The sequence below is a fragment of the Microtus pennsylvanicus genome, chromosome 11, assembly GCF_037038515.1.
Source record: "Microtus pennsylvanicus isolate mMicPen1 chromosome 11, mMicPen1.hap1, whole genome shotgun sequence".
In the NCBI taxonomy this organism is placed as follows: domain Eukaryota; kingdom Metazoa; phylum Chordata; class Mammalia; order Rodentia; family Cricetidae; genus Microtus; species Microtus pennsylvanicus.
In genome coordinates, this window is record NC_134589.1 from 19,607,257 (window position 1) to 19,634,008 (window position 26,752).

At 53.7% G+C, this 26,752-nt stretch overlaps 2 protein-coding genes across 3 annotated transcripts in view; one reads left to right on the top strand and one right to left on the bottom strand.

Moving 5' to 3' along the window:
• The window catches only part of Nmt1 (N-myristoyltransferase 1), a 36,693-nt gene extending 35,171 nt beyond the window's left edge, over positions 1-1,522 (top strand). Inside the window, exon 12 of the mRNA XM_075990588.1 lies at positions 1,189-1,522. Coding sequence (XP_075846703.1) covers positions 1,189-1,209 — 21 coding nt within the window. The 3' untranslated portion in view covers positions 1,210-1,522. The remainder of the gene's footprint in view (positions 1-1,188) is intronic.
• Positions 1,523-5,585: 4,063 nt separating this feature from the next.
• On the bottom strand, positions 5,586-26,687 carry Plcd3 (phospholipase C delta 3). Of its 2 annotated transcripts, XM_075990589.1 has the most exons (15): positions 26,413-26,687; positions 14,850-15,011; positions 14,536-14,764; positions 14,025-14,154; positions 12,732-12,960; positions 12,273-12,474; positions 12,025-12,169; positions 11,256-11,408; positions 9,421-9,564; positions 9,172-9,322; positions 8,295-8,411; positions 6,971-7,137; positions 6,611-6,746; positions 6,386-6,535; positions 5,586-6,312 (listed from the first exon to the last, which is right to left on the bottom strand). In XM_075990589.1, the coding sequence occupies exons 1-15, from the start codon at positions 26,561-26,563 to the stop codon at positions 6,212-6,214; spliced, it is 2,367 nt and encodes a 788-aa protein (XP_075846704.1). In that variant the 5' UTR covers positions 26,564-26,687; the 3' UTR covers positions 5,586-6,211. The 2 variants fall into 2 exon arrangements, with proteins under 2 accessions (XP_075846704.1, XP_075846705.1); XM_075990590.1 differs by lacking the exons at positions 5,586-6,312; positions 6,971-7,137 and having other exon boundaries at positions 6,399-6,535; positions 26,413-26,684.
• Between the last annotated feature and the right edge of the window lie 65 nt (positions 26,688-26,752).

The window sequence follows — 26,752 nt, forward strand, 5'->3', positions numbered from 1 at the left end:
AACAGCACAGAAATACTGCGTATGTCTAGGCCTCCAGTTGGTGCTTAGGCCTTGAAAAGTCAGGTCCATCTGATGACCAGGCCAGCTGGTGAGGGTGGACAGGCAAGGAGCCTCTCTTCCTGTCTGTTGGGGCAGGGCATCCGATGCTGTCGTTTTTGTTGTTTACTGGTCCTGGAGTTGAACCTACAGCCTCATGTATGTTAGATAACTGTGTGCCTTGAATTTTTTTTCCTTTTCTTTGTTTTCTTTCATTCATTCTTTTTTTTTAAATTTATTTATTTATTTTACACACCAGCCAGTTTCCCCTCCCTCCTCTCCTCCCATTCCCGCCTCCCCATCCACTCTTGCTCGTCTCCATTCAGAAGAGGTAAGGCCTCCCATGGGCGTCAACAAAGCATGGCATTATCACGTTGAGGCAGAACCAAGCTCCTCCTCCTAGCATCAAGGCTGGGCAAGGCATCACACCATGAGGGATAGGTTCCAAAGAGCCCGCTCATACATCAGAGACAAGTCTTCCTTAAATTTAAAAATATATGTATGCATGTATGTATGTATGTATGTATTTAATTTGAGACAGGGTCTCACTATGTAGCCTAGAACTTGCCATGTTGACCAAGATGGCCTCGAACTCACTGGTCAAAGAGTCCACCTGCCTTTGCCTCCCAAATGCTGGGACTGAAGGTGTGACACCATGCTTTGTTCTTCTTTGGGTGCAGGATCTCACTAAGTTGCCCAGGCTGGCCTTAACCTCAGACTTTGTACTTAAGGTTCTCCTGCCTCCTGTTGTCGAGGAGCTGGAGTCACAGGCCTGCGCCGTCAGGCCCACGGTTTTGAGGAACTCATGAGCTGAACCACACGTTAGCCAGTCAGGGTCTGTGTCCTGTCCTGGGCTGCCATTCTTGTCTCAGTGTGGCCCTTTCCTGCCCCTTCATCCCCCACCTCCTCAGCGCACCATGAGCTGGGTGCGCGGGTGCAGTGTTCTTCAGGTTGCCGCCGCTGCCTTCCTTTAAAGGTCTGATAGAAGTGTGCACCCAGCGAAGGCTGGTGAAGCCTGTGCACAGCGTCTGCTCTCCCACAGCAGACGTTTTCCTCTGAGCTCGGTGGGACTGAATCACAGGACGGGGAGAGAGGAACATTGTCAACTGACATTGTCAACTCAACATGGCCTTTCCCTGTTGGCTCTCCTAGGTTGGGTTGGTGTTACAGTAACCAGTTGCCAGTGCTGAGAATTCAGACCAGGAAGCGGAACCCCACCACTTGTCGGTCCAGCTTTCACAAACGTGAGATTTCTGGCAAACAGAACAGAACTGAACCGGCTTTATCAAACCGCCAGCGAACTTGACAATTATATTGCAATGGCGTAGGCTGCGTGATGTCACCTTTGGCCATGTTTCTGGTCTCCCTGTTTTCAGTGAATAGCATCCTTGTGCAGCCGTGATCAAGGGAATGTAACTGCTGAACCTAGCTCGTGATTGGCATATTATGGAGTTAACGGGTGAATAATAAAAGTATATATATTATATATATATAAATATTTTAAATATCTTTCATGTTCCAAATGTACAAGGATGTTGGTCTCTAATGAAAAAAGAAGCTGAATCCAGTCATTCTGCAAAATTCGAGCCCACGGACAGTGGCAGACATGTATGGCACAGTTACTGTTTCTTCAGAAGCAGGTGGCTGTTCTCGGGGAGCAGGAGAAAGGGGATCTAGGGAACCTCACACGGTCCCCCTTTGGAATTGGCTGCCTGGCTGGCTTTGAACAAGAAGGGAAGGTGAAGGGGCTGCTAGCTCAGGAGAGGGCTTGTGTCTCCAGGATGGCAAGACAAGCTGGGGTGGGCTGCCCTGGGAAGAGGCCAGACTACTGCATTCTGAGACTAGGAAGTGGTGACAATCATGGAAACAGATTTCCTTAATCGAGTCCCTCTTCCACCTCCTGGACCTTCTCCCGTAGGAGATGATCCGACCAAGTGATTTTAAAGGCTTTTGAGCCGGCTGGTGCCAACTTTGCAGGCACGCGTTCCTTGTGAGACCTTGCCTTCACCACCTAGGATGGTCAGCTATTTCAAAGGGACCTTGGACCTCTTTATAGTATCTGGATCTTGTGGAGACCATGTCAGTGCAAGCTGTCATCTTGGTGCAAAGAGAGAGTATGCCAGGGAGGCTGAGCAGGGGTAGTGTGGTGATGCCCAGGCCCTCCAGCCCCTGCCTGTGCCTTTGCACCCATCCGCTGTCTCCTTTCCAGGACGTGCAGCCCACAGTGGCGGCAAGAAACAGTCACTAGAGATGATCTAGACTTGGCACATCACCACTGTCTGATTCCCACCAGTGCTGTTGTGTGCATTTTTATGGTGGCAGTGATGGTCATTGATGCTGCCAGCTCCTCCAGAAGTGATCAAGCCCCTGAGCACATGGCTGCCCATGTGGGCATTCTACATACAGTGGGGTTCAGCCAGCTGGCCTAGGAAGACTGGGCTGTACTGTTAGCAGGCCACATCCAGCTCCTTGTAACCTGTGCTCTAGGAGAAAGCCCCAAATGATATGTAGTGGGGTTTCCTTACTCTTTCACCTCTTGGCATCTTGGGGGCGGGTCGGGGGGAGCTTGTAGGGGAAAGAAGCCTTAGCCACGAGCCAGGTTCAGCCTTGTCCCCTGAACTGAAGCTGTTCTGCGGGCGAGCAGGGGTTTGCGTCAGGCTGCGACTTCTACAGAAGCTACCGCTGCATCTCCTTAGCTGAAGGGAATGTGTGCTTGGGATGCTGCCTGCTTTGTAGACTGCTGCTGTGGGCAGAAGCTCTTCTGTGGGGTTCTCCTCAGAGGGCTCTAGGACCCTTCTTCCTGTCACTGTCCTGTGCTGCGAACTGCAAGTGCCAGCGAAGGGGGCTGACTTGTGACGCCAAGGTACTCAGACCAAAGAAGCCGCTGCTCTTGGCAAAATGTGCACCGAGTTCTACAGATGGGAGGAGTCAGAGAGGCAGGGGCTCCCCTCAGCCTCATAGTCATCAGATGTGGTGTTTTCTAAGTGCCCGCACTCCTAAGGAACAAAGCACTCCAGTCTTTCCTGCTTGTGCGGGCCTGGAATGTGGAAAGGCCTCCTCTCTTCATCTTCATCAGTTGGGAGCCAGCTCTCAGCTCAAATTGCCTCTGAGATTTGGGGTATACAAATCTGGAGTGAGCTTTGGTTTCATTGACCCCGGTCATGGAACAAAACAGTGAGTCCCAGGGGCTGCCCTGGAAGAAACCGATCCGCCGGCAACAACTCTTGTCCCCAAAACCAGGTGACTTGCTCTGCTTCTGCTGCTGCCTCATGATGGGCGCCCTGCCCGGGTCTGCGGGAGCTGGCTCAGGGTTGTTTTTAAGTCTTGTTTTTATCCAAACTGTCCTCATGGGAACAGGGGCTAAAGAGCACCGACATGGGGGTCAAAGCTGCTCCACAGTCTTAGGAGAATGGCAGCCCTGTGACTGGCTTGAACCAAACAAGAAGGCCCTGGGGCCGCCAAGCTGACCTGTCTCAGTCAGCCACTGTTAGAAGGCCTCTGTGGGCCTGCTCCCAGCCCTCCGTCATGTCTGAAGACCTTCCCTCCCTGCCTTTGGATTGGCTCTACCATGAATTTCAGTCTGTAGGAAGTGAGCTGGGTAGAAAAGCCTTAACCCTGGATGAGGCCTCCATGGGGCTCACTCCCCATCGTGCCTGTGTCTGGAGCTGTTGGCATCTGAAGGTTGACTCACACCGAGCTCTACTAACACTTTTTTTTTTAATGGAAAATTTCAGGCCTTGCCCTTCTTTCTGCCATTTGTCCTCCTTACGTGCTGGCACTCTGAAGCAGGTGTCTTTGTGGTATTGAATTCTGTCTCCAAAGATGACCAGCATTAAACCAACCTGGGGGCCTGAAGGCCCTGGACAGTTTTCATTGGCCTGTCTACAGCCTAAGAGAGAGAGACTCTCAGGTCAGGAAAGGGAACTAGAGTGTCTCTGTGGCGTGGTCGGCCTGCCCTGGAACCGGAGACCTGTCTTGTCCTGCTGCAAAGCACAAGCCGGTCTCCAGACACTCACCTAAGGAGATTTAGGACAGTCTCATTGACTGAGACTGACGGAGTGGCAAGCCCGTGCTGCATCTGGGGCCAGGGAGAGGGCTTCACTTTTGTTTTGGCTTTTCTTTGGGCTGTACTGGGGGCGTTCATTGCCGGGGTGGGGGTGGGGGGCAGAGATACCAAACGCGTTGTTCCACTTGTTTCTAATAAAGGAAGCAGCTCAACGGACTGGTCTCTCCTGGTGTTCCTCTGGTCGGCAGCAGGTGGCAGTGGAGCAGGGCCCAGGTTAGGGCGAGGTGACAGGAAAGCCCCGCTCCCCAGGACCACCATCACCAGGCCAACCTTACAAGATGACTTCTCCCTAGCCTTTCCCATCCCACAGAGGAGCTGGCACTGAGGCATCAGTGAGAAGAATCTTACAACATGCTCAGCAAACTCTGCCACCAGTGCGTGCGTGCCTGCGTGCGTGTGCGGTGGGGGGAGTGAGATGGTGGAAGCACACCTACCTCAGGGGTCCTCTTCTCCCCTTCCAGGCATTGAACTCGGGTCAGCAATTCTGCAATGAGCACTTACCTACTGATCCTAGCCCTCGTTTGACCTTTTATTTGAGACAGTCTCAGTAGGAATCCAAGGCTGGCCCTTTAACTTGTCCTGCTCCAGCCTCTCAAGTAGCTGGGATTAAAGGCCTGTCCCACCAGGCCCAGCTAAAGAATGCTGCTGTACTGTGGGTTAGCTGGGGAGGCAAAGCTCTTCTGGGACCTCCGGCTCCCCCTAGTGGTGCTTTTTTTCCCAACAGGACAGGTCGCCAGGCCCTGTAACCTGCTTGCTTTTCACTGTTCTCTTCCTGTGGAAATTACCCATCCTGACCCATGGTCCTTTCCAATCCCCTACAGCTAGCACATCCCGACTGGACTTGGCTTCAGCTGTGTCCCCACCAGGGCTTGTGGTCTGCCTGCATTGCCGTCTTCCCTAGGCCGCTCCAGATCCTGATCATTTTTCTAAACATGTAAATCCATCCATCAGAGAAGCAATGCCCTTCCAAAGAAACAGAGAGCAAAGAGAAGCCAGCACTTTCTGCTTTGGGCCTTGAGGTGGCAGGAATGGTGTCCTAGCCTCAAGCTTTGGTTTCTATAGGACTTGGAGCCAGTGCAAGGCCAGCCTAGCCCCACCCCCACCTTGCCCATGGCTAATACTGCCGCCCTATGGAATCTAAAACGCCACAGCCTAACAGTCCCGTTAAGGGTCCTTGCTGACAGGTTGGAGCCCACGATTCTCTAGGTGACACTTTCCCCGTGTCACAGGGGCAGGCAGCACCCTGGTATTCATCTCTAGGGCTGCCTGTCACTGGAATGTGCCTGCTGGGCTTTCTCCCTCCCCGTTTAAGGAGAAGGGACCTTAGGAATTAGTGTTGGCACCAGCTTTAAGCCAAAGGCCATGGCACCTCCTGTAGCCACCCCTGGCTGTCTTGGATAAAACCCAGATCGCACTGGAGAAGAGGCCCCAGCAGCTCTCGCTCCAGCCTGTCCCTCTCCCCATGGCCTGGGGAATACAGTGAGAAGGTTCACTTTTTCTTTATTGTTTGTTTTTGTTTTGGGGGAAGGGGCGTGGGTTGAAGACAGGGTTTGTCTGTCGTTTTGGAGCCTGTCCTGGAACTCTGTACACTAGGCTGGCCTCGAACTCACAGAGATCCGCCTGCCTCTGCCTCCCAAGTGCTGGGATTAAAGGCATGTGCCACCACCGCCTGCCCCTTTTCTATTATTTTTAAAAACAGTTTCTCTTCTGCCCTCTCCAGGGCTCTTCTGTGACGCAAGTTACAAACATACTGCCAGGTTTTCCCCAGGGTTCACCCGCTCCCTGCCTGATGACGGGAAAGAAACCAGGAAGCCGAAGGGGAAGGAAGCTAAAATGGCCTTGCTGGGGGAGAGGGCCAGGTGTCCTGCGCCTCGACTTGGCCGGAACACCTGAAGGTCCCAGGGTTGGAGGCTCCTGAAGCCCAGTAGGCCACTGGACAAGATGCCAATCATGGTCCTGTCTCTCACTGAGGACCCAACAGCAGCTCTCAGCATCCAGGTATGCTCAGCACCTGGTGACCGGGACAGGTGGCATGTGAGGGCCTGGACTCCCATGGTCCCTTGCTCCAGAGAGGGCTCTGTGCCATGATGCCAGCATTCACTGATCCCGTCAGGGAGGCCCTCGAGAGTTCTGAATGCAGATGTGGACAAAGAGCGTGGCTGGGGACAGTGAGGCGCCATCCTTGGAGAGCAGGTGGATGTGGCGGTACCCTGTGAGGAAGGCAGCCGAGAGTCAGAAGCTGGAGCCCCGCCCTCTCATTCCCTCCTCACGTCCACCACCTACCTTGCTTCAGGCTGTTGAGGGGCAGTGTGAACTGGCCCACAAAATCATTGGGGGAGGTGGCGTCATAGTCCTCCACCACAAACCGCACCAGCACCAGCTCTGGGACCCGGAGTTGGAACTGCAGAGTCTGCTCCCAGCAGGGGTTGAAGCCTAGGGGACAGGTGTGGTAGTTGGGGTTCACTGGCCCCAGAGCCTGCCCTGCCCTCCCACCAGCCCCTCGCTCACCATTGTTGAGCACGTAGTCAGTCTCCTTGTGGGCACAGTCAGAGGGCACCCCGTGGATCTCCACGCGCACCAGAGGATCCACGATGGAGCTGGGCTTCTCTGCATTCAGCTTGGGCAGCTGTTGTGCTGTTAGCACCTATAGGAGGGGGAGAGGGCAGGTTCTGCCGGGCCCCCCGCTGGGGCCATACCCACCCTTGCCCCTCCGGAACTCACACACTGTCTCTCCTGTACAAACGCAGACATGTGGGCTGCCTCATGCCAGGCCCATTCCTGACCTCCCTTGTCTTTCTTCCCCTCAGACCGGTTGCCTCCCCAGATCTAGCCTTAACCTGAGGTGGAGGTGTGGACCAGGCTGCTGACCTGGACTGTCAGAGTAGTTCTAGGGGGTCCAGGGCACTCCGGGTCAAAGGTGGTGTCGCGCTGCCTCAGGTGCGCAGGCTTCAGGACATAGCCACACTGCCCGTTTATGAGGAAGCGCCCTGTGTTGAGGTCCATCTCGTAGCCTGGAGTCTGGAAGTTCAGAGCCACTGTGGAGCAGACGACATAGTTGAACAGAGGACTCTGGGCGGCTCTCTCTCCTCAGGGCGGATTCAGGAACGAGCAGGCTGGACAGAGGGCCCAGTGTCCAACCCTCCAATCACTAACTTTCTGTCCCAACCATGCGTTCACCTTCTCCAAGGTGGGGTTGAGGTGGGGTGTGCTAGCAAAGGCCCCTGCTGTCAGAGCCAAGGTCTGAAAACAGAACACATACTTCCAGAAAAAACATGATCTTCTTGGGCAGAGCTCAGTGCCCCCTAGAACTCATCTTTATCAGTATTGACTTAGCAGAACCGTCAAATAAATAGTGTGTGTGTTAAGGGCACGTGGAAATAAAGGTTTTAAATTCCTTTCTTGCTAGTTTGGTTTTTTAAAAATACAGTCTTACAACCTTATAACCCAGGTTGGCCTAAACTACCTCTGTAACAAAGCTGGCCTTGAATTCATAATTTTCTTGTCTCAGCTATCTGAATGCTGGGATTAAGGCATGCGCCACCACGGCCGGCTCATGTCTTTATTTCTACCCTCGTAAAGATGTAAAAAAAGGTGGAGAGCAGTAAAATAGCCAGTGCTGACCCATAGCACACATACACACGCATGCGTGCACACTTGGGAACATACGAAAATAAGTAACTTTGTTTTATGTATTTTGAAACTCATGTAACCCAGGCTGGCTGCAGACACATGAAGTAGCCACGGGCCAAAGATGACCATGAACTACTGCCCCTCCTCTCCCTCCCTCCCAAGTACCAGAATTGCACATTACAGGTGAGGCGTGTGCCTCACACAGAAGTGTAACTCCTGACCAGACATCGTGGCACATTCTTCTAATCTCATCATTCAGGAGGCGGGGGCAAGTGGATCTCTGTAAAGCCAGAGTGAGCTCCAGGACAGTCACACACACACACAAAGGAAAGAAAAATGTAAGTTGCCGAGCGTGGTGCACACCTTTAACCCCAGCCCTGGGGAGGCCGAGGCAGGCAGATTTGAGGCCAGTCAGAGCTGTATAGTGAGATCCTGTCTCAACAAACCTACATTTCAGAGCCCTTTAAACACCAATGCATTTACTGTCTTCTAGAAAGCTCTGTGACTACCCACTGCTGAAGTGCCCGTCCCTGCCCAGAATTCCGTTTATAGCCCCACTCACCCAACTGACAGCCCGAGTTCCACATCTCTTGGGGGTTATAGTTGGCTGAGTTCATCCGCAGCCCCATCGGGTACACTCTGGTCAGTTGCTGAGTGTTGAGCCTGACAAAGCTGTTCCCTAGGGCAGAGTTGGGGCCAGGATCGTGATAGGACCCAGGCTTCTGTCCCTGGCCCAGTTCCAGGGTCTGTCTACCCACCCATCCCCCACCTCCACCTCAGCTCCTCCCTCTCTTCTGACCTAGGGTGAAAAGGCACAGAAGAGGTTGCTGAGGACCAGAGAGAGGCAGGAACACCTGGCAGCCACACAGTTTGACATCTGCATCACCCATGGCCACACTCTTGACTCCCTACACCAAACACCTGGCCCTAGGCTGCCAGTCCTTGTCACTCATCCTGCCCACGCCCCCAGCTGTGCCTTGGGTTCCTGGAACTCTTGCCATGGTTGTGATGCCTCTGGGCCTTTGTGTAACCTGTTCCTCCTAATTAGAGACCTTTTCCCCTTCTGCTTCCTCCTTCCTCTACGGTGACGTCTTCTCAGGCATGGCATACTTCAGGAAGCTTCCCGGGACTCAGACCTCCGGGCTAGGCCAGCCCTGCCACTAGCCAGACTGGTTAGTCAATGCCTTGACCACCACTAGGTGATGAGTGTGGTGAAGACAGCCGCCTCAAGCCTCTCCCATTTGTGGCTTCTCCACCCGCCCTCAGCATGGAGCTAGGCCATCATTCTCCTAGCAGAATCTTTCCTGGTCCCCCTGATGTCCTTAGGTCCCCTTAGAGCCCCCTCAATCTTCAGAACAACCTCAGGATCCCCATCCAGTCCCCAAGCCCGCAGGGTTCCATACCCTCCTGTTCCCAGATACCCACTCTCTGGTTCCTACCTGCCTCCCGGGTGAACTTCCTGGCCTTGCGCTCGCTGAGGGAGCCAATGTTGCAGGGTTGAGGTGGGCCAGGCCGGGGGTCCAGGGTCCGCAGGCGGGCGGCACAGCAATACACAGCCAGTGCTGAGAGCTCCGGGGAGATGGGCTTGGCCTGGGAAAGCAGCCACAGTGGAGAGCACCCGGCTCAAGGCTCCTGCTCTCACCTGCTTTCCCAGCCTTCCCCACCCCCAGCCCAGGGGAAGCACTCACCCGCCTGCTCTGCTCTGCAGCCTCCAAAGCCTCTTCTGACTCCTCTTCCTCCTCATCCTCATCCTCCCTGTCTGACAACACCCGGCCATCTTCCTGCCGAGCTGGCAGCTTCTTCCCTTTCACCAAGACCCGGCCCTTCAGCTGCTGTAAAGGCCAAGGCAGACAAGTGAAGCCACCACCGTGAGAGTGGCTGGTAGACAAAGGGGCAGGAGAGAGACGGGAGAGTGTTCCTAACAAGAAAACGTGATCCCACCACAAGGCCACTGACGGAGGGTGGCGAAAAGGGTGCCATTTGTCAGAATGCCACATAGCAGCTCTTACACTGCTCAAAGGCAGCTTGGGATCTAAAGGGAAGGAGCTCCCTTCCAGAAAGATCTTTTTCTTTGTTTTGTTGCTTTTTCTTTTAAGACAGGGTTTCTCTGTGTAGCCCTGGCTATCCTAGAACCTGCTCTGTAGCCCAGGCTGGCCCCGAACTCGCAGGGATCTGCTTGCCTCTGCCTCTCAAGTGCTGGGATTAAAGACGTGCGCCACCATCACCCGGTTCAGAAAGACCTTTCCTGGAAGGAATGACTGCGGCATATATAACCACACGACCCTTCTGTGTAAGTTTTTCGTTTGTTTGTTTTTGAAGCAGTCTTACATAGCCTAGGCTGGCCTCAAGTGCAATATTAGAAAGATAACTTTGAATTTCTGATCCTCCTGCCTTCGCCTCCTCTGTGCTAGGATTATAGGCATATGCCACTATTCCTTATTTTTCTAGCCTTTATCTCTTGATTCTTCTGTCTCAGTAAAGACAGGTGCCTGACAACCTGCTGATGTCAAGTTCATGGCCAGCTTGGGCCAAAGAATAGCCAGTCATGGCTGGGAATATAGATCAGTTGTTAGAGTTTTGCCTATCATGCACAAAGTCCTAGCCTCTACCTAGGCACTATATAAACACTCCTGTAATCCCAGCTCTGAGACGGAAGCAAGAGGATCAGAAGTTCAAGACCATCCTTGGCTACATAAAGAGTTGGAGGCCAACCTGGGTTATATGAGACCCTGTCACAAAATAACGGCAACAGTAAAACAACCAAACAAATAAATGAGAAAATCTTTGTGAACGTAGGTGTGTATATATGGAAAAATTCACACACACAAACACTGGAAGAGCCAGGCAGTGGTGGTGCACGCCTTTAATCCCAGTACTCGGGAGGCAGGGACAGGTGGATCTCTGTGAGTTTGAGGCCAGCCTGGCCTACAGAGCGAGTTCCAGGACAGGCGCCAAAGCCACAGAGAAACCCTGTCTCGAAAAACAATACAAACAAACAAACAAACAAACAACTGGAAGATGGTTACTGCTAATGAAACAGAGTGGAATAGATGTGAGAAGTGCCCCCCCCCTTCTTTTCAGTACCAAGGCCTCATGTAAATGGACGGAGTAACTGCTGGACTGCTGAGCCTCACAGTTAGCCCTACTTATCTGCAGTCCTAAGCAGTGGCGTCTGGCAAGAGCAAATGGCTGGGAAGGGAGATCTAGGGGGAAAGAATGTCAACTCAGGCCATGGAGGTGAAAGAGGTTGGGCTTACAGGTCCCTGCAAGAAGGGACACAGGCCAGGTGGGCAGAGCAAGACACAGAAGGTCCAGTAAGTGGATGGGCTAGGGCCAGTCAAGGGATGAGGAACTAGACAGCAGCCCAAAAAACAGTTGGGTGGGGGATGTGAGCTTAGCTGAGCAGGAAAAGGTTCTGGCAGAAAGAGGTGAGGGGTCCCAAGCCAGGGGGAGGACATGAGTGACAGGGTTGGGTCACAGTCAGACCAACCCACCTCCCAAGCTGCGGGTCTGGGAGCATCACCTCAGGAGACGGCAGCTCCTCGGGGTTGTGGGAGTCCAAGGCCTGTGTCACCAGCATGTCTCCCAGGATGTTTCGAAGGTGGCGGGCCATGACAGCCTGCTGTTCCAGCCCACAGTGGTTCTCAAGTGATAGGATAACAGGATATGGGGACAACTGTTGGGAGGTGGAGGAAGGAGAAGACAGGCAACGGCTCAGCATCACCCTGTGCCGGTCCCTGTCCTACACACCGTGTGTCTCTTTCAAGACAGGTAGGGACTGACCACGTCTGTAGGACATGAGACATTCTGGCACCAAGGTATGTGTGGAAATGCTAGAGGTCAGGTTTGGGGGTCTCTGGGAAAGGGTGGACTGTTGGGGGACTGAGGACAGCTTCACCAATGGCTTGTTTATAAATGCTCACTGGGGTTTAGATTGGCCACGTCAGTGACGATGCAGATGCTGTCATTGGTGAGGCTGTGTACCCTGATGGCTGCAAAGCGTATGCAGGTGCCATTGCTGGACTTGAGCTGCGCTCACAGAAGTCACAACTCAGTTGGCCTCCCCTAAGCCCCAAGGTTTTCTTCCGGAAACTTGGTGATGCCGGAACATTTGTTAGCCGCAGGGACGGGAGAAGAGAGCAATTCAGTTTTACTTTACTCTCTGGGCCTCCTATTCCCACAGCACTTGGTGAATGAATGATGTTCTGGGAAGGGCATTGGCTCTGGGAGGGATAAGAGATTGCTAGGAAGTGATCCGATCCGGGGCTGGGCATGAGGTCCCAGGGGCTTACCTTGAAAGCATGGTCGTGCACGACTTGGATCACATCTCGAAAGAGGATCTTGGTGGTGAGCGTGTGGCCATGATAGATGATGGGTTCCCCACCCGGGCCCTCCCAGCAGTCAAGTTCCACACAGCGGCATCCCTGGGCAAAGGCCCTACAGTTGACAGACAGATGGACGGGCAAAGTGTGGGTGTGCCGCAGGCCTAGCCAGGGAGTGCAGAGCAGAGAGCCCCCTGCTCTCATCCTCACCGATGTACCTAATGTAGGCCTCCGTGCTGCTGGGCCCTCCAATCTGAGAGTCGGTCAGGTAGGTGTTGTGAGAGGAGGAGATGAAGTAGTGGGCTAGGGGCTGGCTCATGTCCTGGAACACACACGTGTGGGCCATGTTCAGGGCAGCCCCCTCAGGCGACAGCAGATACATGATGAAGCCATCCAGCGTCAGGAGCTCATGCTGCTTGGCTATAGGGAAGAGGAGGAGAGAGGGTGGGGCTATCAGGGGCGGGGTTACAAGTCCAGGTTCTAGTAGCCCCCATGGCTGCTGATTGACTGTATGCACCATCTAATCCTCCACAGAACCCTGAGGGGCAGCCATACTACGGTCCCATTTTACAGGTAGAGATGTAGAGCCTGGAAGTGGCGAGGGGACCTGAGGGGACAGGCAGAACCTGCTGGGCAGAAATCCGGAGCTGCTTGGGATCAAGGCTGTGCTCACCTACCTGTCTCGTTGAGCTCATAGGTCTGGATAAGTTTCCGGGCACAGGCCAGGGTGGCACCATCCTCGCCCTGGTCTTCCAGGAACTCCAGCAGCTCAGAGGCGCTCAGCACACGGTCCTCACCCGAGTATCGGTGGAAGATCTCCTCCAGTTCAGGCCGTTTCAGCAGCCTCCGTAGGAATGCCTCGATCTCGGCCCCCTCCAGACGCTCGTTGTTGGAGTGGTCACACTCCTGGGGAATAGGGAGGTGGGGCTTAGAGGAGGGGACACTCTGGGGAACGTGTCATAATTAGTGGCACACTCCGTGATCGTAATGGCTGGAAAAGCAGCAACCACTATTTCCCGAGACTCCAGTTCCTTAAGCCCACAGCCCTGAGTGAACCTCAGGAATATAGAGTCTCAGGGTTCACACCTGCCCATTTGCACCATGGCCTACCCCAAGGATCAAGATCAGAACTTGGGGTGACAGTCCACCTCCCCATGTACTTACTGTCCTCATAAGACACCTACTCGGTGAACACAAGTACACGGGCATCTGGGCTCCTTTGTCTTTGCAGGGCACAGGCTGGTCACACTCAGCATCCACACACATCTCTGCCAACCACCCAATCAATGTGCACCCCAGAGCTCCCACACAGGCACAAGAGGTGGAGGGGAGATTTGTATACACTGTGCACTCGAGTGTGTCTGCCTGTGCTCCCACGTGCAAGCACACAGTCACGTGGACAAGTGGTGCCCTGCAGCTCAGCCTACCTCTGAGCTCTGCCTAGAGGAGTCACATAAAGTTCTGGTTCTCTGGCTCCAGGGAACAGGCAAGGTTTTTTGCCTCCAGAATACTAGGATTAAAGGCGCGCACCATCACACCTAGCCGGAAAAGCCTAATTAACCAGGCTCAGGTGTTGCTTTTGTTGTTGTTGTTTGAGACAGGGTTTCTCAGTAGCTGTGGAGACTGTCCACAGAGCTGTGGAACTCGCTCTGTAGACCAGGCTGGCCTCGAACTCACAGCGATCCGCTTGCCTCTGCCTCCCAAGTGCTGGGATTAAAAGTGTGCGCCTCCACTAGCTGGGAGTGTGCCTTTCTATATGGAGAGGTGGCTCCCTACAAAAAAAGCTGGAAAAGTAGCTGGTGTTTATCAGAAATTCCAGTTATTCCAGGAACTGAGACCAGAGGATCACAAGTTCAAAGCTAGCCTGGGCTACATAGTGAGAACCTGTCTTTAAAAACCCTGGATAGCTAGAGCTAATGTTTCAGATGCTGGAGTGGGGAGAGGGGTGCGGGGGACGCGCCTGAATTCACCTTGAAGAGGCGGTAGGCATACATGTCGTTCATGTCCACGTTGACCATCCTCAGCAGGCTCTTGATCTCCTTGAAGCTCATTTTACTGTCCTGGTCGGAGTCGGCCCGGTGTAGATAGGACCATATCCAGGTGTGTGTGCTCAGGAAATACCAACGATAAAGTGGGCCCCCTGGCCAGCACTAATAGGTTGTCAGGACCTGGCTCAATATTAGAGACTGTACTTCCGTCTTAGCCTCGGGGATGTGTGTGTGTGTGTGTGTGTGTGTGTGTGTGTAGGGGCGTGTTCCAAGGGCACAAGGGCCACATCTTCACAGGGCCCAGTTCCCCAAATTAGGAGGTCCTTCCTATTTCCTCCCAGGAGTGGGAATAGTGCTTTTCTCCACTAAGGGCTCAGGCCAGGCAGGGTGAGCCTCCATCCCCATTTCAGAGCACCGGGAACTGTCTCAGCCTAAGCTCCTTAGGCCAGGAACTCTCTTAGGACAGGTCCTCCCTCCCAGCCCGGCAGGATATTGGTCTAGCCGCTCCCGCTGGTTCATGGCATCCAGGCGCTCCCGCAGCTTGGCCAAGCCTCGCACCCAGCGCTGCGCCTCCTCCGCAGTGGGCGCCGCCAGGTCCAGGTTCTTGCGGCGGCCCTTGAAGACGATGGTGAGGCAGCGCGCAGGCGCATAGGCGCCCCCGAAGCGCCGCAAGCCCTCCGACTGATGGCCCTCCCGGACCGCCTCGATGTGCTGCACGAAGACTAGGATAGAGGCAGGGTCAGATAGCGGCCACGGCGCCCGCTGCTGTCCCCACCGCCCTGCCCCGCGCCACCCCAACCCACTCACAGATGTGCTGCGAGGGGGCGTGCGGGATGCGCCGCTGGAACCACACGCTCAGGCCGTCCTCCTGCAGCCGGTACAGTCGCTCCTTGTGCCACGTGCGTGAGCGGATTTTGAGGAGCCGGGAACCCCGCAGCATGGCTTGAATATCCTCATCCTCCGTCAGGCCTGCAGGGACATCGGGGTTGTTGGGTCTGGCCCTGCAAGGGAGCATCCCTGTCCAGCAGTCCCTTGCACTGTCCCCCAGCTGGTGGAGGATGGGGGAAATGGGAGGCCTTATGCGAGCTTAGCCACAGCCAGGCCTTTGCACCCTCTCATTGTAACAAGCCACATCACCACAGTCACTTGCTTGAAGCTTTGCAGCCCCAAACACCCCTTCCAGGCTGGCCAGTAAGAGGTTCCTGCTACTGTGGTTTCCGCAGTTCCCAAGTACAGTGCCTGGGAGTCGGGTCTCACTTAAGATTACCCTCTCTTCCAGCCACCTCCACCAAAAGCTCAAGGGCCGGTGAGATGTTCTCAGTGTGTAAAGATGTTTGCCCTGTAAGCCTGGCATTCCGGGTTCTATTCCTGAGACCCACCCACAGGGTGGAAGTAGAGGACCGGAGGGACTCCAGTCAATTGTCTTCTGAGTCTCTGTCTCTGTCTCTCTCTCTCAGATTTGGCCACCAACAACCTCTTCCTTGATGTGAAACTTCCAGCCATCAGGAAGTCGTCGTCCCACTATTATCTAATCTAACCTAAATCTAGCTGCAACCCAAGCTCCTTGCCTCCACCTTCCCAAAGTGACTGGAGGGGGTGGGGCACTCTGCCTCCAGAGCATCAGGCCAAGGACTCCAGAAGTCCCGTGGGGCTGATCTCCAGTTTCTTGGGCCACTGCACTTCGGGGCCCTTTTGCAGGGTCCATCTTTCTCTTCCTGCTTCCCCAAGCACCTGGGTAGTGGGAGGAAAGAGGTGACGGAATTTACATCCAAGGCACTGTGGAACAAAGTTCCTACCTGTCACCTCCCAGTTACTCACCTGAAACTGCTCTAAGCCTTTGTTCTCCTGCAGATAAATGGAGACTACAGCTGGGCGGTGGTGGCGCACGCCTTTAATCCCAGCACTCGGGAGGCAGAGGCAGGAGGATCTCTGGGAGTTCGAGGCCAGCCTGGTCTACAAGAGCTAGTTCTGGGATTGGCACCAAAGCTACAGAGAAACCCTGTCTCAAAAAACCAAATGGAGACTACATAAATGCCAGCCCGCTGCACAATCCTACACTCCCCAGTTACTATAGCCTGCCCACACCTGCCCTGAAGGGTTCAGCCCAAGCCAGCTCAAAGCCTGGAGCCTGCGCTGAAACAACCCAAAAGGTCAGACAACAAAGAGTCACCAGCTGGGACGGCAGAAGAGGGAACCAGACTCTTTGGAGAGCCTCGCCCTTCAGCTGGAGGGGACAGCCAGAGTTTCCAGAGGCCAGGAATTTGTGTCTGGATGGGAAGCCACCACATTTTTTAATGTTGGCAACTAAGTCAAATTGAAAAAGCAAAAAAACCAAAAACCACTGTGAGGCAAACAACAGTAAGTCTCCCTCCTTCTTCCTTTTTTCTGTCTTCCTTTTTTTTTTTGTTGTTGTTGTTTGTTTTTTTGTTTTTTGAGACAGGGTTTCTCTGTATAGCATTGCCTGTCCTGGAACTCTCTCTGTAGACCAGTCTGTCCTTGAACCCACAGAGATCCGCCTGCCTCTGCCTCCCAAGTGCTGGGATTAAAAGTGTGCGCCATCACACGTGGCTCTATTTTGTTTGTGTGTTTGTGCACATGTGAGTAACAAGTGCTGGGGAGACCCAGAAGAGGAAACTGGTTTCCCGGGAACTGGAGGACGGCTGTCAGTCACTATGCCCAGCCACCAGGAACTAAACTGGAGTGAAAAGCAGTCTGTGCTCTTAACCGCAGAGCCATCTCTCTGGCTGCAACATCTCCCCCCTCCCCCACCCCAATTCTATTTTCTTTGAGACAGGGTCTACTCTGCAGTCCAGGCTGCCTGGAACTTCATTTGGTAGTCCACGATGGCCTCCAATTATATCAATCCTCCTGCATCAGCCACTGGCGTGCTGTCATCACAAGTGTAAGCTAGGGCACCCAAACCTTATCTCTTACTCCACGGCTCCTGCTTGCCCAACTCTGACCTGAGTCTGCCTGCTCCACACCACCCCCACCGACTTTGTAGCGAGGGTCCTTTCCTGCTTCTCTTCCTCTTCTAGCTGAGTTCAAAGATAAGCTCAGCCACCACCTCCTCCAGGAAGCCTTCCTGACTTGCCTTCACATTGGCGGGTTCTCCCTCCCTGAACACCAAAAGGCACTTTCTTCTTTTTAAAAAGTTGAGCGTGGTGGCTCACACCTATAATCTCTTAGCATTCAGGAGGCCAAGGCAAGAAGACTGCTCTTAGTTCAAGGCCTGCTTGGGTTACAGAGCGAGTTCTAGGCCGGCCTAAGCTACAGAAGGAGACTCGGTTTTAAAAATAAATGCAAGGAGCTGGAGCGAGGGCTCAGCGGTGAAGAGCACTGCCTGTTTCCCGGAAGACCCACGCTGGGTTCCAGCGCCCACCTAGGGCAGCTCTAGGCTCACAACGCCAGCTCCAAAGGGTTGAGGCTCTCATGTCACTCACACTCATACACTCACACACATACACATAATTAATAAATAAAATAAATCTTTTTTTTTTTTTTGGTTTTTCGAGACAGGGTTTCTCTGTAGCTTTGGAGCCTGTCCTGGAACTCCCTTTGTAGACCAGGCTGGCCTCGAACTCACAGAGATCCACCTGCCTCTGCCTCCCGAGTGCTGGGATTAAAGGCATGTGCCACCACCACCCAGCATAAAATAAATCTTAAAAACAATCTCAGCACTCAGGAGCCAGAAGCAGGCAGATCTTTGAGTCTGAGGCCTGGTCTGGTCAAATTCCACGTCATCGTTACCTACATAGTGAGACCCTGCTTTGTTTGTTTGCTTGTTTTTCAAAGGAGAGGAGGAAGAAGAGTCAAAGAAGCAAAAAATAAAAAGGGTGTGTCCCAAACCTGTAAACCCCAAACCCCCAAAATCACAACACTTGGGATGTCCAGGCAGGAGGAATGTGAGTTCTAAACAAACAAACAAAAAGCCAGCAAGGGCCAGGGCACGGCTCAGCTGAAAGAGCACTTGCCACTTGAGCACAAGGAACTGAGTTCGAATTGCCAGAACCCACGTAATCTCAGCCTATAATCTCAGCGCCGTGGGAGGCGGAGGGAGAAGGAGGGCTCTGGTTTGTTGGCCACCAGCCAGGCTCCCGGTTCTGAGACACAACCTGTCTCAAGGAGATAGAGTGATAGAGGACACGCAATCCTCTCCTCCGGCCTTTCTGTGTGTGCATGCGTGTGTGAGCACACACACAGGCGCACACATTTGTACCTCTCTTTGTGTACACACACACACCACACCACACTACCACCAGCACCAACAAAATGCTGTACTGAATCTCAGGAGTCTTTAATAGGCCCCAGGGCAGAATGAACTCTTATCTCCCAGAGCCTGGCCCCAACTATTATTTACGGACAGACTCTGCAGCCGGAGCAGAAGGGCAGGCTAAGTGCTTTGAATTCTACGCAGCCCTGCCCTGTCTTTCCTGACTTCAGAGCCGCCGACGCCTTGGGGTCTGGGTTCTCAGCCCTAGCTGTGTATCAGATTTTCCTGGGGCCAGAGATGCCCACTCAATAGGCGTGGGCTGGCACTTGGACATCTGTATTTTAAAACTGTACTTTACGGCTTTCTGGCAGAGAGCATGATCACACGTGCAAAAGTGCTTACGTGTGTGCAAGCGTGTGTGCATAAACTAAGCACACAGCCCCAAACAGTCCTGGCTCTGCCCTCTCAGTGCTGGGATTATAGGTGTGTGCAACCGCTCCTTCTTTTTTATGTGGGTTTCGGGGATGGAACTCAGCCCTCTCACTTGCAAGACAAGCACTTTGTTGACTGAGCCCCTGAATTTACCTTACAGCTTGAAGGTGATCATGACTGAAATTCAGGTTCTCAGGGGCAGGAGGGGTAACCTGCCCTCCTTAGGGTTCCCAGGGGCCTCTCAGGACTAAGACCTTTAGTCACAATCTTCCTCCGTGCCTCTGGTCAGGACAGGGACTGGTGACCCGCTAGGTCAAGTGATCCCCAGGCTCACCCCCTTCCCCTGCCCCCTGTCATATTCCAGGCACTCTGAATTATCTGATTCAGAGAGACAACAAGAGGAGGGTGGGGCATGCAGGGGACCAGTGGTGCCACCAGGCCTGGGACCAAAGCTAGCTGGGCTCACCCTTCCTTCACCCCCTCAGCCTGGAAAGGTTCCTCAGCTGAGGTCACCTCCCCTAGCTGGGCCAGTCCTCTGATGCCAAGCCTGTGTGGACGGGAAGGGGGCTGGTGAGTGACTAAGCCCGGAAATGGAGGTGAGTCACAGTGGCTCTGCTTTGTCCCCAGCCTTCTGCAAACAGGCCATTAAAATTGAGACTGGCAGTCTGAAAGCCCCAGGGCCCCTCCTGGAGCAGGTTTCCATGATGACAGACCCCTCCCCACTCTCGAGAGTCTGTTGGGAGGGGTAACACGGTAGGCTACCTACTCAAGTGTCTTTGGATTCTGACCACACTTATCCCTCAACCACACACCCATAGAAAAGCCAACCAGAGCCAGGAGTGGTGGCTGACACCAGAAACCTCAGCTTTTGAGAGGAGTGCCAAGTTTGAGGCCAGCCTAGGCTACAGACTACGGTCTTACCCAAAAAGACCCTCTCCCAACCGAAAGAAAGAAAGAAAGAAAGAAAGAAAGAAAGAAAGAAAGAAAGAAAGAAAGAAAGAAAGAAAGGAATGCAGGAGGGAAGGAAGGAAGGAAGGAAGAAGGGAGGGAGGGAGGAAAGGAGGGAGGGAGGGAAGGAAGGAAGGTCAAACAGAATACAGAGGGAGGGTCCACAACCAAGCTGGGCCAGGGGCTGGTCCCAGGTAGATACTCCTAAGCCGTGAGCAGAGAGGGAGAGAAGGTCTTGAGGTATCAGCAAGGTCAACAAAAGTAAGGGCGAGGCCAGCAGGAGGCCCAGACCTAGGACAGTGATTGCTGGCTCTCCACCCAGCCACCTGGAAACATGTAAATACAACCAGGCCCAACCCCACGGATGTCTCATTAGTGACAAGTTCTGAACAGGTGCACAGGCCTCCCACATCCTACCGTGTCTGTGGGTTTTCTACCTGACCCGGGGCTAGGGCCACAGCCTCTCTCAACTGTGTGGGAGGGGCAACCGTCAGGAAATCACAACAGGAAAAAATGAGGGTAGAAGCCAAGAGTTCATCAGAGATGAATGGAGAAGCCAAACATGGAACAGATACAAGGGAAAGCTTCCTTCAGGGTGAGGAAGCAGGGGATAACCTGGGCTAAATAGCAAGACTATCTCTAAAATAATAGTAATAATAACAGTAATAAAAATAACAACAGCAACAATAAGAGTGACATCTGCTACCCCCGACACATGCTGAACCATGAGCCTTGAACCATAAATGGAAGAAATCAAATCTCTGAGTGACACAGATTTTACGAACGAACTCCTTCAAGACAAACAGAATAGACAACCTCACAGACAGAAAGCCGATCGCGGCCGGGGGAGAAATAGGGAGTTGCTGCCTAAGGGTTACACGGTGTGTTTGTGGGGCTAAAGAAAGCCTTGAACAGGTAAGGATGGCAGCTGCACAGCAAGGGAGCAGAAATGCCAGGGGCCAAGCACTTAGAAGTTGGCCTCAAACTTGCCACATTGCCAAGGATAACCTTCAACTCCTGATCCTCCTGCCTCTGCCTCCAAAGTGCTAGGATTATATTATATATTGATATAGGCCTCGAGTTTCGCTTTTTGGTTTGGCTTTGTTGTGTTGTTTTGAGAAATGTCCTTCACTTCGTAGCCCAGGTTGGCCCTGAACTCTTGCCGCAGCCCCTCGCGGCTTGAAATTATAGGCATGCCCCTCCAGCTAGGTTCTGCCTCTGTCTCTCCCTTTCTCTCTCCCTTCCTCCCTCTTCAAGCCCAGGGCTTCAGGCACTTAGAGTCCCGAGCCTAGAACAACACACGCAATCACAGGTTTTTGAAATAAGATCTGTCTAGTCGCAGGCTAGCCTCAACTCACAGTTCTCCTGCCTCAGCTCTCCAGTGTTGGGATTATAGATATCCGCTACTTGACTGGGTCCTGATTATTCAATTTGAATAAAATACCAAAAATTACTGTAGTCTCCCCTCCCCCGAAGCCCATATACCCGGCCGAATTATCCCAAATGTGCATCATCACCTCAAAGCCGAGTCACACAGTGGCCAGCCAAGAGCGGAGCTGGGGGACCCCGGCTGTTCAGAAGATGAGGGAACTGAAACCCGGCTCTGTGGGAGTGAGTGGGTGCCCAGGGGGAAGAGGATCTACCCTCCTTGGGCCAGTGGCGTCCATCTTTGTCCCTCTCCAAGCCAGGACTGAGTTGCCTCTGGCCCGGTGCAGTGTCGCCATCTGGGATGCAGACACTGTCCCTGAGCTGCTGCTCAACTGGGTTCCAAAGGGTCCACCCAGACACAGGGGTGAGGAAAGGACACACGTGCACACCTAGACATACACCTGGACCAGGGCCTTTGGGGGTGGGGGTGGGGTTTGTGCAGTTCTGTCTGGGAAGCCGTGGTGGGAGGCAGTCCAGTCTCCCACCAGCTAGAAAGGGCTCCAGACCCTATCACAGACGGGCCACCGAAGCTCAGAGGAGGCTGACTATACATGGTCAAGACAGTGTGGACGCCCAAGGCAGAGGCCGGGGTAGGCTGGTGAAGAAGGGCTGTAAGGTTCTGAGCATTTAACAGAGGGGCGTGTGCAGAGTAGGCTGTGAATACAATGGGGGAGGGCGTGTGCTGTGTGTTCGTCTAGACCCGCGGGTGGGGTGGGAGGAAGGTGGGTCAGCCTGGGGAAGAAAACAGGCTGTGTGTGTGTGTGTGTGTGTGTGTGTGTGTGTGTGTGTGAGAGAGAGAGAGAGAGAGAGAGAGAGAGAGAGAGAGAGTCTGAGGAAGAAAACAGGCAGTGTGTGTCAGCCTGGGGAAGAAAACAGGCAGTGTGTGTGTGTGTGTGTGTGTGTGTGTACTACTCCCCTGTCAGTCAGGAAATACACACAGGGCTCCGTCAGGAATGTGAGACATGCAGGAACAGGGCAGTCAACTGCTCCTGCCAAAGTGTGTGTGCGGGGAGTGGGAGACAGCAACATTTCCTAATGGCTGGGTCCATGAAGTGCTGGGAAAGACACACAATGCAACAGCCATGTTTCCAGTGACCTTCCTGCCCTAGTGACCTTGGCCAGCCCCACTGTCTCAGGTACCAGGGATGTTCCCCTGGTTCTAGCTGACCATCACATGGAGGCCAGAGGGAGGGAGTGCTCTCTATAGCATTCCTGGAAAAAATCAAGAAAAGCAGGAAGTGCAGGCAGGCTTCCCCCAGAGGCCTGTAGGCCAGGGAGTTGAGGGTGTGGCGCCTTCTGGGCTTGGCTGGGCCAGAACAAGGCTTGAACAGGGTCAAGGGATGATGATGGGGGGAGGGGGAGGCTACAAGGTTGCCCTGCCCTCTCCACCACCCAATCCAGGCTCCTGCTAGGTCTAAGGTCCCTTGAAGTCCCCTTCCTGCCATCTCCACTTCAGACCAGCCCAACTCACCCTGCAGGGAGCATCCTGGACAAGCCATAGGGAAAGCCCCTCACCCAGGAGAGCTTGTTGGAGTGAGGCAAGCAGGGAGGGTGAGTACAAGCTTGTGCCTACTCAGCCCTCGGTTCACTGAGAGGATTAGGGGTCTGGGCGGAGCCTGAGCTCACAGGCACAGACAGGCTGCAGAGAAGGCAATTGCTGGGGAAAAATAAAACAAAACAACACAAAAATGGAGGGGATCCTTTACAGGTGAATTTAAGATAACAACAGATACCATCTTAGTGTAAGCATGGCCCATGGGGCTGGGGATGCTGCTCAGTGCTGATCCAGCATGCTCAAGACCCTGGGTTCCATCCCCAGTACCAGACCAAAAACAGTTACAAATAACCACGGGTTTACAACTTACACACACTTTCTAGAGGTAGCAGATACATATGTATGTCCGAAATTATTCTTTGTCCACCCAACATTCAAATCAAGCATCCTGCTAAGCACTGGTGGTGGTGCATACCTCTACTCTACCAGCACTCGGGAGGCAGAGACAGGAGGATCTCTGTGAGTTCGAGGCCATCCTGGTCTATGGAGCGAGCTCCAGGACAGCCAAGACTATACAAAGAAACCCTGTTTCAAAAAAAAAAAAAAGCCAGGCAGTGGTGGTGCACGCCTTTAATCCCAGCACTCAGGAGGCAGAGGCAGGAGGATCTTTGTGAGTTTGAGGCCAACCTGGTCTACAAGAGCTAGTTACAGGATTGGCCCCAAAGCTACAGAGAAACCCTGTCTCGAAAAACAAAAAACATAAAAAAAAAATCCCAAACCAAAACAATCTAGCATTCTGAATTTCATTGGCAGCCCTGGGAGGCCTTCTCTGAGGAACAGCATTCCCTCTCAGACGAACATCTCTTTCATTTCTGTGTTTAGAGCCCAGACTCTGGACCATACGGCGTGGATTTGAATCTCTCCGCCACTTTTAGCTTTTGAGACAAAGCCTCGGTGCATAGCCTTTTCTGGTCTGGAACTCAATATGTACGTCAGGTTGGCCTCTCCATCTCTCCAGAGCTGGGATTCTAGGCATGGGTCACCTTCTAGCCTTGATCCCGCTCTGGGCCTGTTACCTCCTGGTAAACTGAGGCTCAGGGTACGGTCTCTCTCACATGACTGTGAGTGCTAAATGAGATGGTACACCCGGCAGGATGGTATGAAGGTGTCAGCGCTCATTAATTATGCTAATAAAGTGTGTCCTTGGAACCCTGACTGTGGGTGGCAGGCAGCCAGGGTTTCTTAATGGCTGCCTGGCGGGGGTTTTACCCTGCCATCTCCCGTCTCTCTGTCACTAAGGAGGACACATGCTCCAGGAATGACAGAAATAAGCAGGATGAAGTCTGAAGCAAGCTCAGTGGGCAGTCATGTTTAGGCACAGCCCAGCACGGCCAATGGCCCCCACTCAATCACTCTCCTCCCTTGCCCTTGGCCTCATTCCCCCGACTGTGGCTTCACGGGCCTTTTCCTCCCGTGGGCCCCTTTGAGATACTCCCTGTTCCAGTTCCTTGACCTGAAATAAGAGCTGTTTTCTCTCAGCCTGATAGGGGATGATGAGGGTCATCTTGGGAGGAGCAGACGGGGAAGGAAGGTACCTTGGTGACAGGCCTGGGCTTTAGCCATTTGGGGGTCACGGGGCTGGGCCATAGGCCCACTGAGCTTGTTGCTGCCTTTATCATGGCTCAGCATGGAGATCAGCATTGCTTGGGAGAGGTGGCATTCCCTACACACTGGAATTCCTATCTCTATGGTCACTCAGCAATCACTCAACAGGACAGAACCAGCCAGTGGTAGGAAGGGCACAGAAGAGGTTCTGATATGTACATAGTTCCACGATGAACTACCCAGAGCCATGCTCAGCTGACACGTGCCAGACTGGGCTCTCCTGTAATTATGTGCCTACAAATCTCCTTCTCGTACACTACGTGCCTCTAGGGCAAGCCTCTGCCACCCTGCTTTGCTGCCTCAGCCCCTGGCCTAGCACCATGGCCACTGACGGGGTTCAGCAAATGGGCACAGGAGGACAGGATAGCTGGTGTGTGGGAACTTCGTCTCTGTCTCCAGCAACATCCATAACTCCTAGGGGGCCACTGGCTCAGGCTGCTTCTCCTGAGAGCCCTGTCCTTCCTCAGTGGCAGGTTGCCTCCCTTGGCCAACTCCTCTCCACAAACCAGGAGGCCACAGAATAGTGCCGCCTCTTCCCAGAGACTCCTGATTTCATATCAGGGAGCCATCCCCGTCTCCTCTTGGTGGCTCTGGATCCTCCTCCCTTTCCTGCCCAAGCCCCAACACCTCTTTCCAAGCTACTCCTCTGCCTCCTTTCAACCAGCCCTCCTTTCGCCCCCATCTTGATCACCCCACTGTCCGTCCATCCACTCCTTTGACTCAGTTACATTTCCTGCCAGGGGCCTTTCTGGGACCCTTCCTGCCATGCAAACAAAGCCTATCACTCTACAGAGAGGGACCCCAGGGGTCCTTCTGACTCTCTCCTATCCACATGAGCATCCTTTAAGTTCTGGGGTCCAGTGTTTCCCCTCTGTTTCCCTAGCATCACAATCTGCTTCCCCCCCCTCCTCAAGGCCCATCTTCTGACTCCTTTACTTTGTCATTTAGCTTTCTGAGGGCAGGACTGTGTCTACTTTGTCTGTTGTTGGGGCTATAAATATTGATCTCTTGAATACTGCACGGAGGGCAGGGCACAAAGATCTGCCTTAGGCACAGAGCGGCATCCGACTCGTTCAGGTGGAATGAGGAAGAAGAGGGGGCAGCTGTGGAGGGGAGCCAAGGCTGGCATTTGGGACCACTGAATCCAGTGTGGAGGTTGGCAGTTCCAATAAAGTACTTTGGTTTTCAGCACTTTATAGTTTATAAAGGGGCTTTCACTTCTGTCCCTTCTTCAAGCCCCGCAAGTCCTATTTTGCCCAGACTCTGAGCACACCAGTTGTGATGGTAGTCTGAGTGACCTAGATGAAATCCTTTGACGTCTGAGTCAGTTTCCTCCTCTGAGAAATGGGGACTAGGCCACCTATACCTCAGGAAGGTGAGTGACACACCTACAAACCACCACAGCCCTGGGCTGACTCCAGGGCTTCTTGAGAACCAGCGACTTTACTCACTTCTGGAGCAGGAACCTGGGCATTCTCAGACCACTCCCCCGGCCATGCCAGGGCTTTGTGGCTGCTCTGGCAGAGAGGTCCTGAGAGCTACAGGGCTGGCTTTTGGGAGTCTAGAGTCTTCCAGAGGCCTTCTGTAAGCAGCTCCTTAGGGCCAAGAGCAGCAGGTGCTATGAGATGCCCACTAGGGAGGGAGGTGAGCACACCCCAAATTTTCAATGAATTTTTTGAGACAGCGCTCTCATATCCCAAGTTGGGATGTGTGAATTAACTAACCTACCCTGTAGGGGAGAACGACCTTGAACTTCCACCTCTCCAATGCTGGGAGTTTAACCAACAGCAAGTTAATGACATGCTAGGAATGTGACACTAGAGATGGAACCTACAGCTAAGCAAAGTACTCTATTTGAGCTACAACCCCAACCTAACTCCAAGCTTTTATCTCTCCCTCCTTTCTCCAGTTCCTGAGACCCTATCAATGCCTCTAGCCCAAATTCTCACTCCAGTACCGCCCGGCGGGAGCCTCCTGGTGAGACTAAACATCCAAGCCTTCTGGCACAGCCTAGGAATCTGGTGACCCCCAGGTGTGAGCCCCATCTGGAACAGTATTGATGCTCTTGGTCAGATCCTCCCCAGCGCCACGCACCCTCGGGAAGCCCGTTGGCCTATACACCCGCTCCTTCCAGGTTGTCCCTGGAGACAGTTCGTGCCCACCCGGACCCATCCTTGCGTGTCACTGACCCATCTTCTTCAGTGCCCGGAGCCCAGGCCTCTTGGTGCCGCTGTCCGGTGACGCGGGCGAGGGCGGGAGCGCGAGGGGAGCTGAGACCTGGGCGGACACCCTGGGCTCCTCGGGAGAGCGACGGCATCTTCTCCAGCTGCCGCACAGCATGGACTTGGAGGGCCCGGGATCTGTGAGCGAGGACTGGTCAACCGGCACACAGCTTGCTCCCAGCCCGCGCCCAGTGCGCGGTCCCGAGCGAAGAAACTTAGCGGCGCCGTGAGAGTCGGGAGGAGGAGACCTCGGGAGGAGGGAGAGAGGGAGGGACGAGGTGGAGGGGGCGGAGCGAGGCTGGAAGTG

Excerpts from the sequence above, each read along its gene's own strand:
- Plcd3 (XM_075990589.1), bottom strand. The coding sequence starts at position 26,563 with ATGCTGTGCGGCAGCTGGAGAAGATGCCGTCGCTCTCCCGAGGAGCCC. Across the intron at positions 11,409-12,024 it reads TGCACGACCATGCTTTCAAG|TTGTCCCCATATCCTGTTAT; the intron begins GTAAGCCCCTGG and ends ACCTCCCAACAG. Across the intron at positions 6,536-6,610 it reads TGACTACGTGCTCAACAATG|GCTTCAACCCCTGCTGGGAG; the intron begins GTGAGCGAGGGG and ends CCTGTCCCCTAG.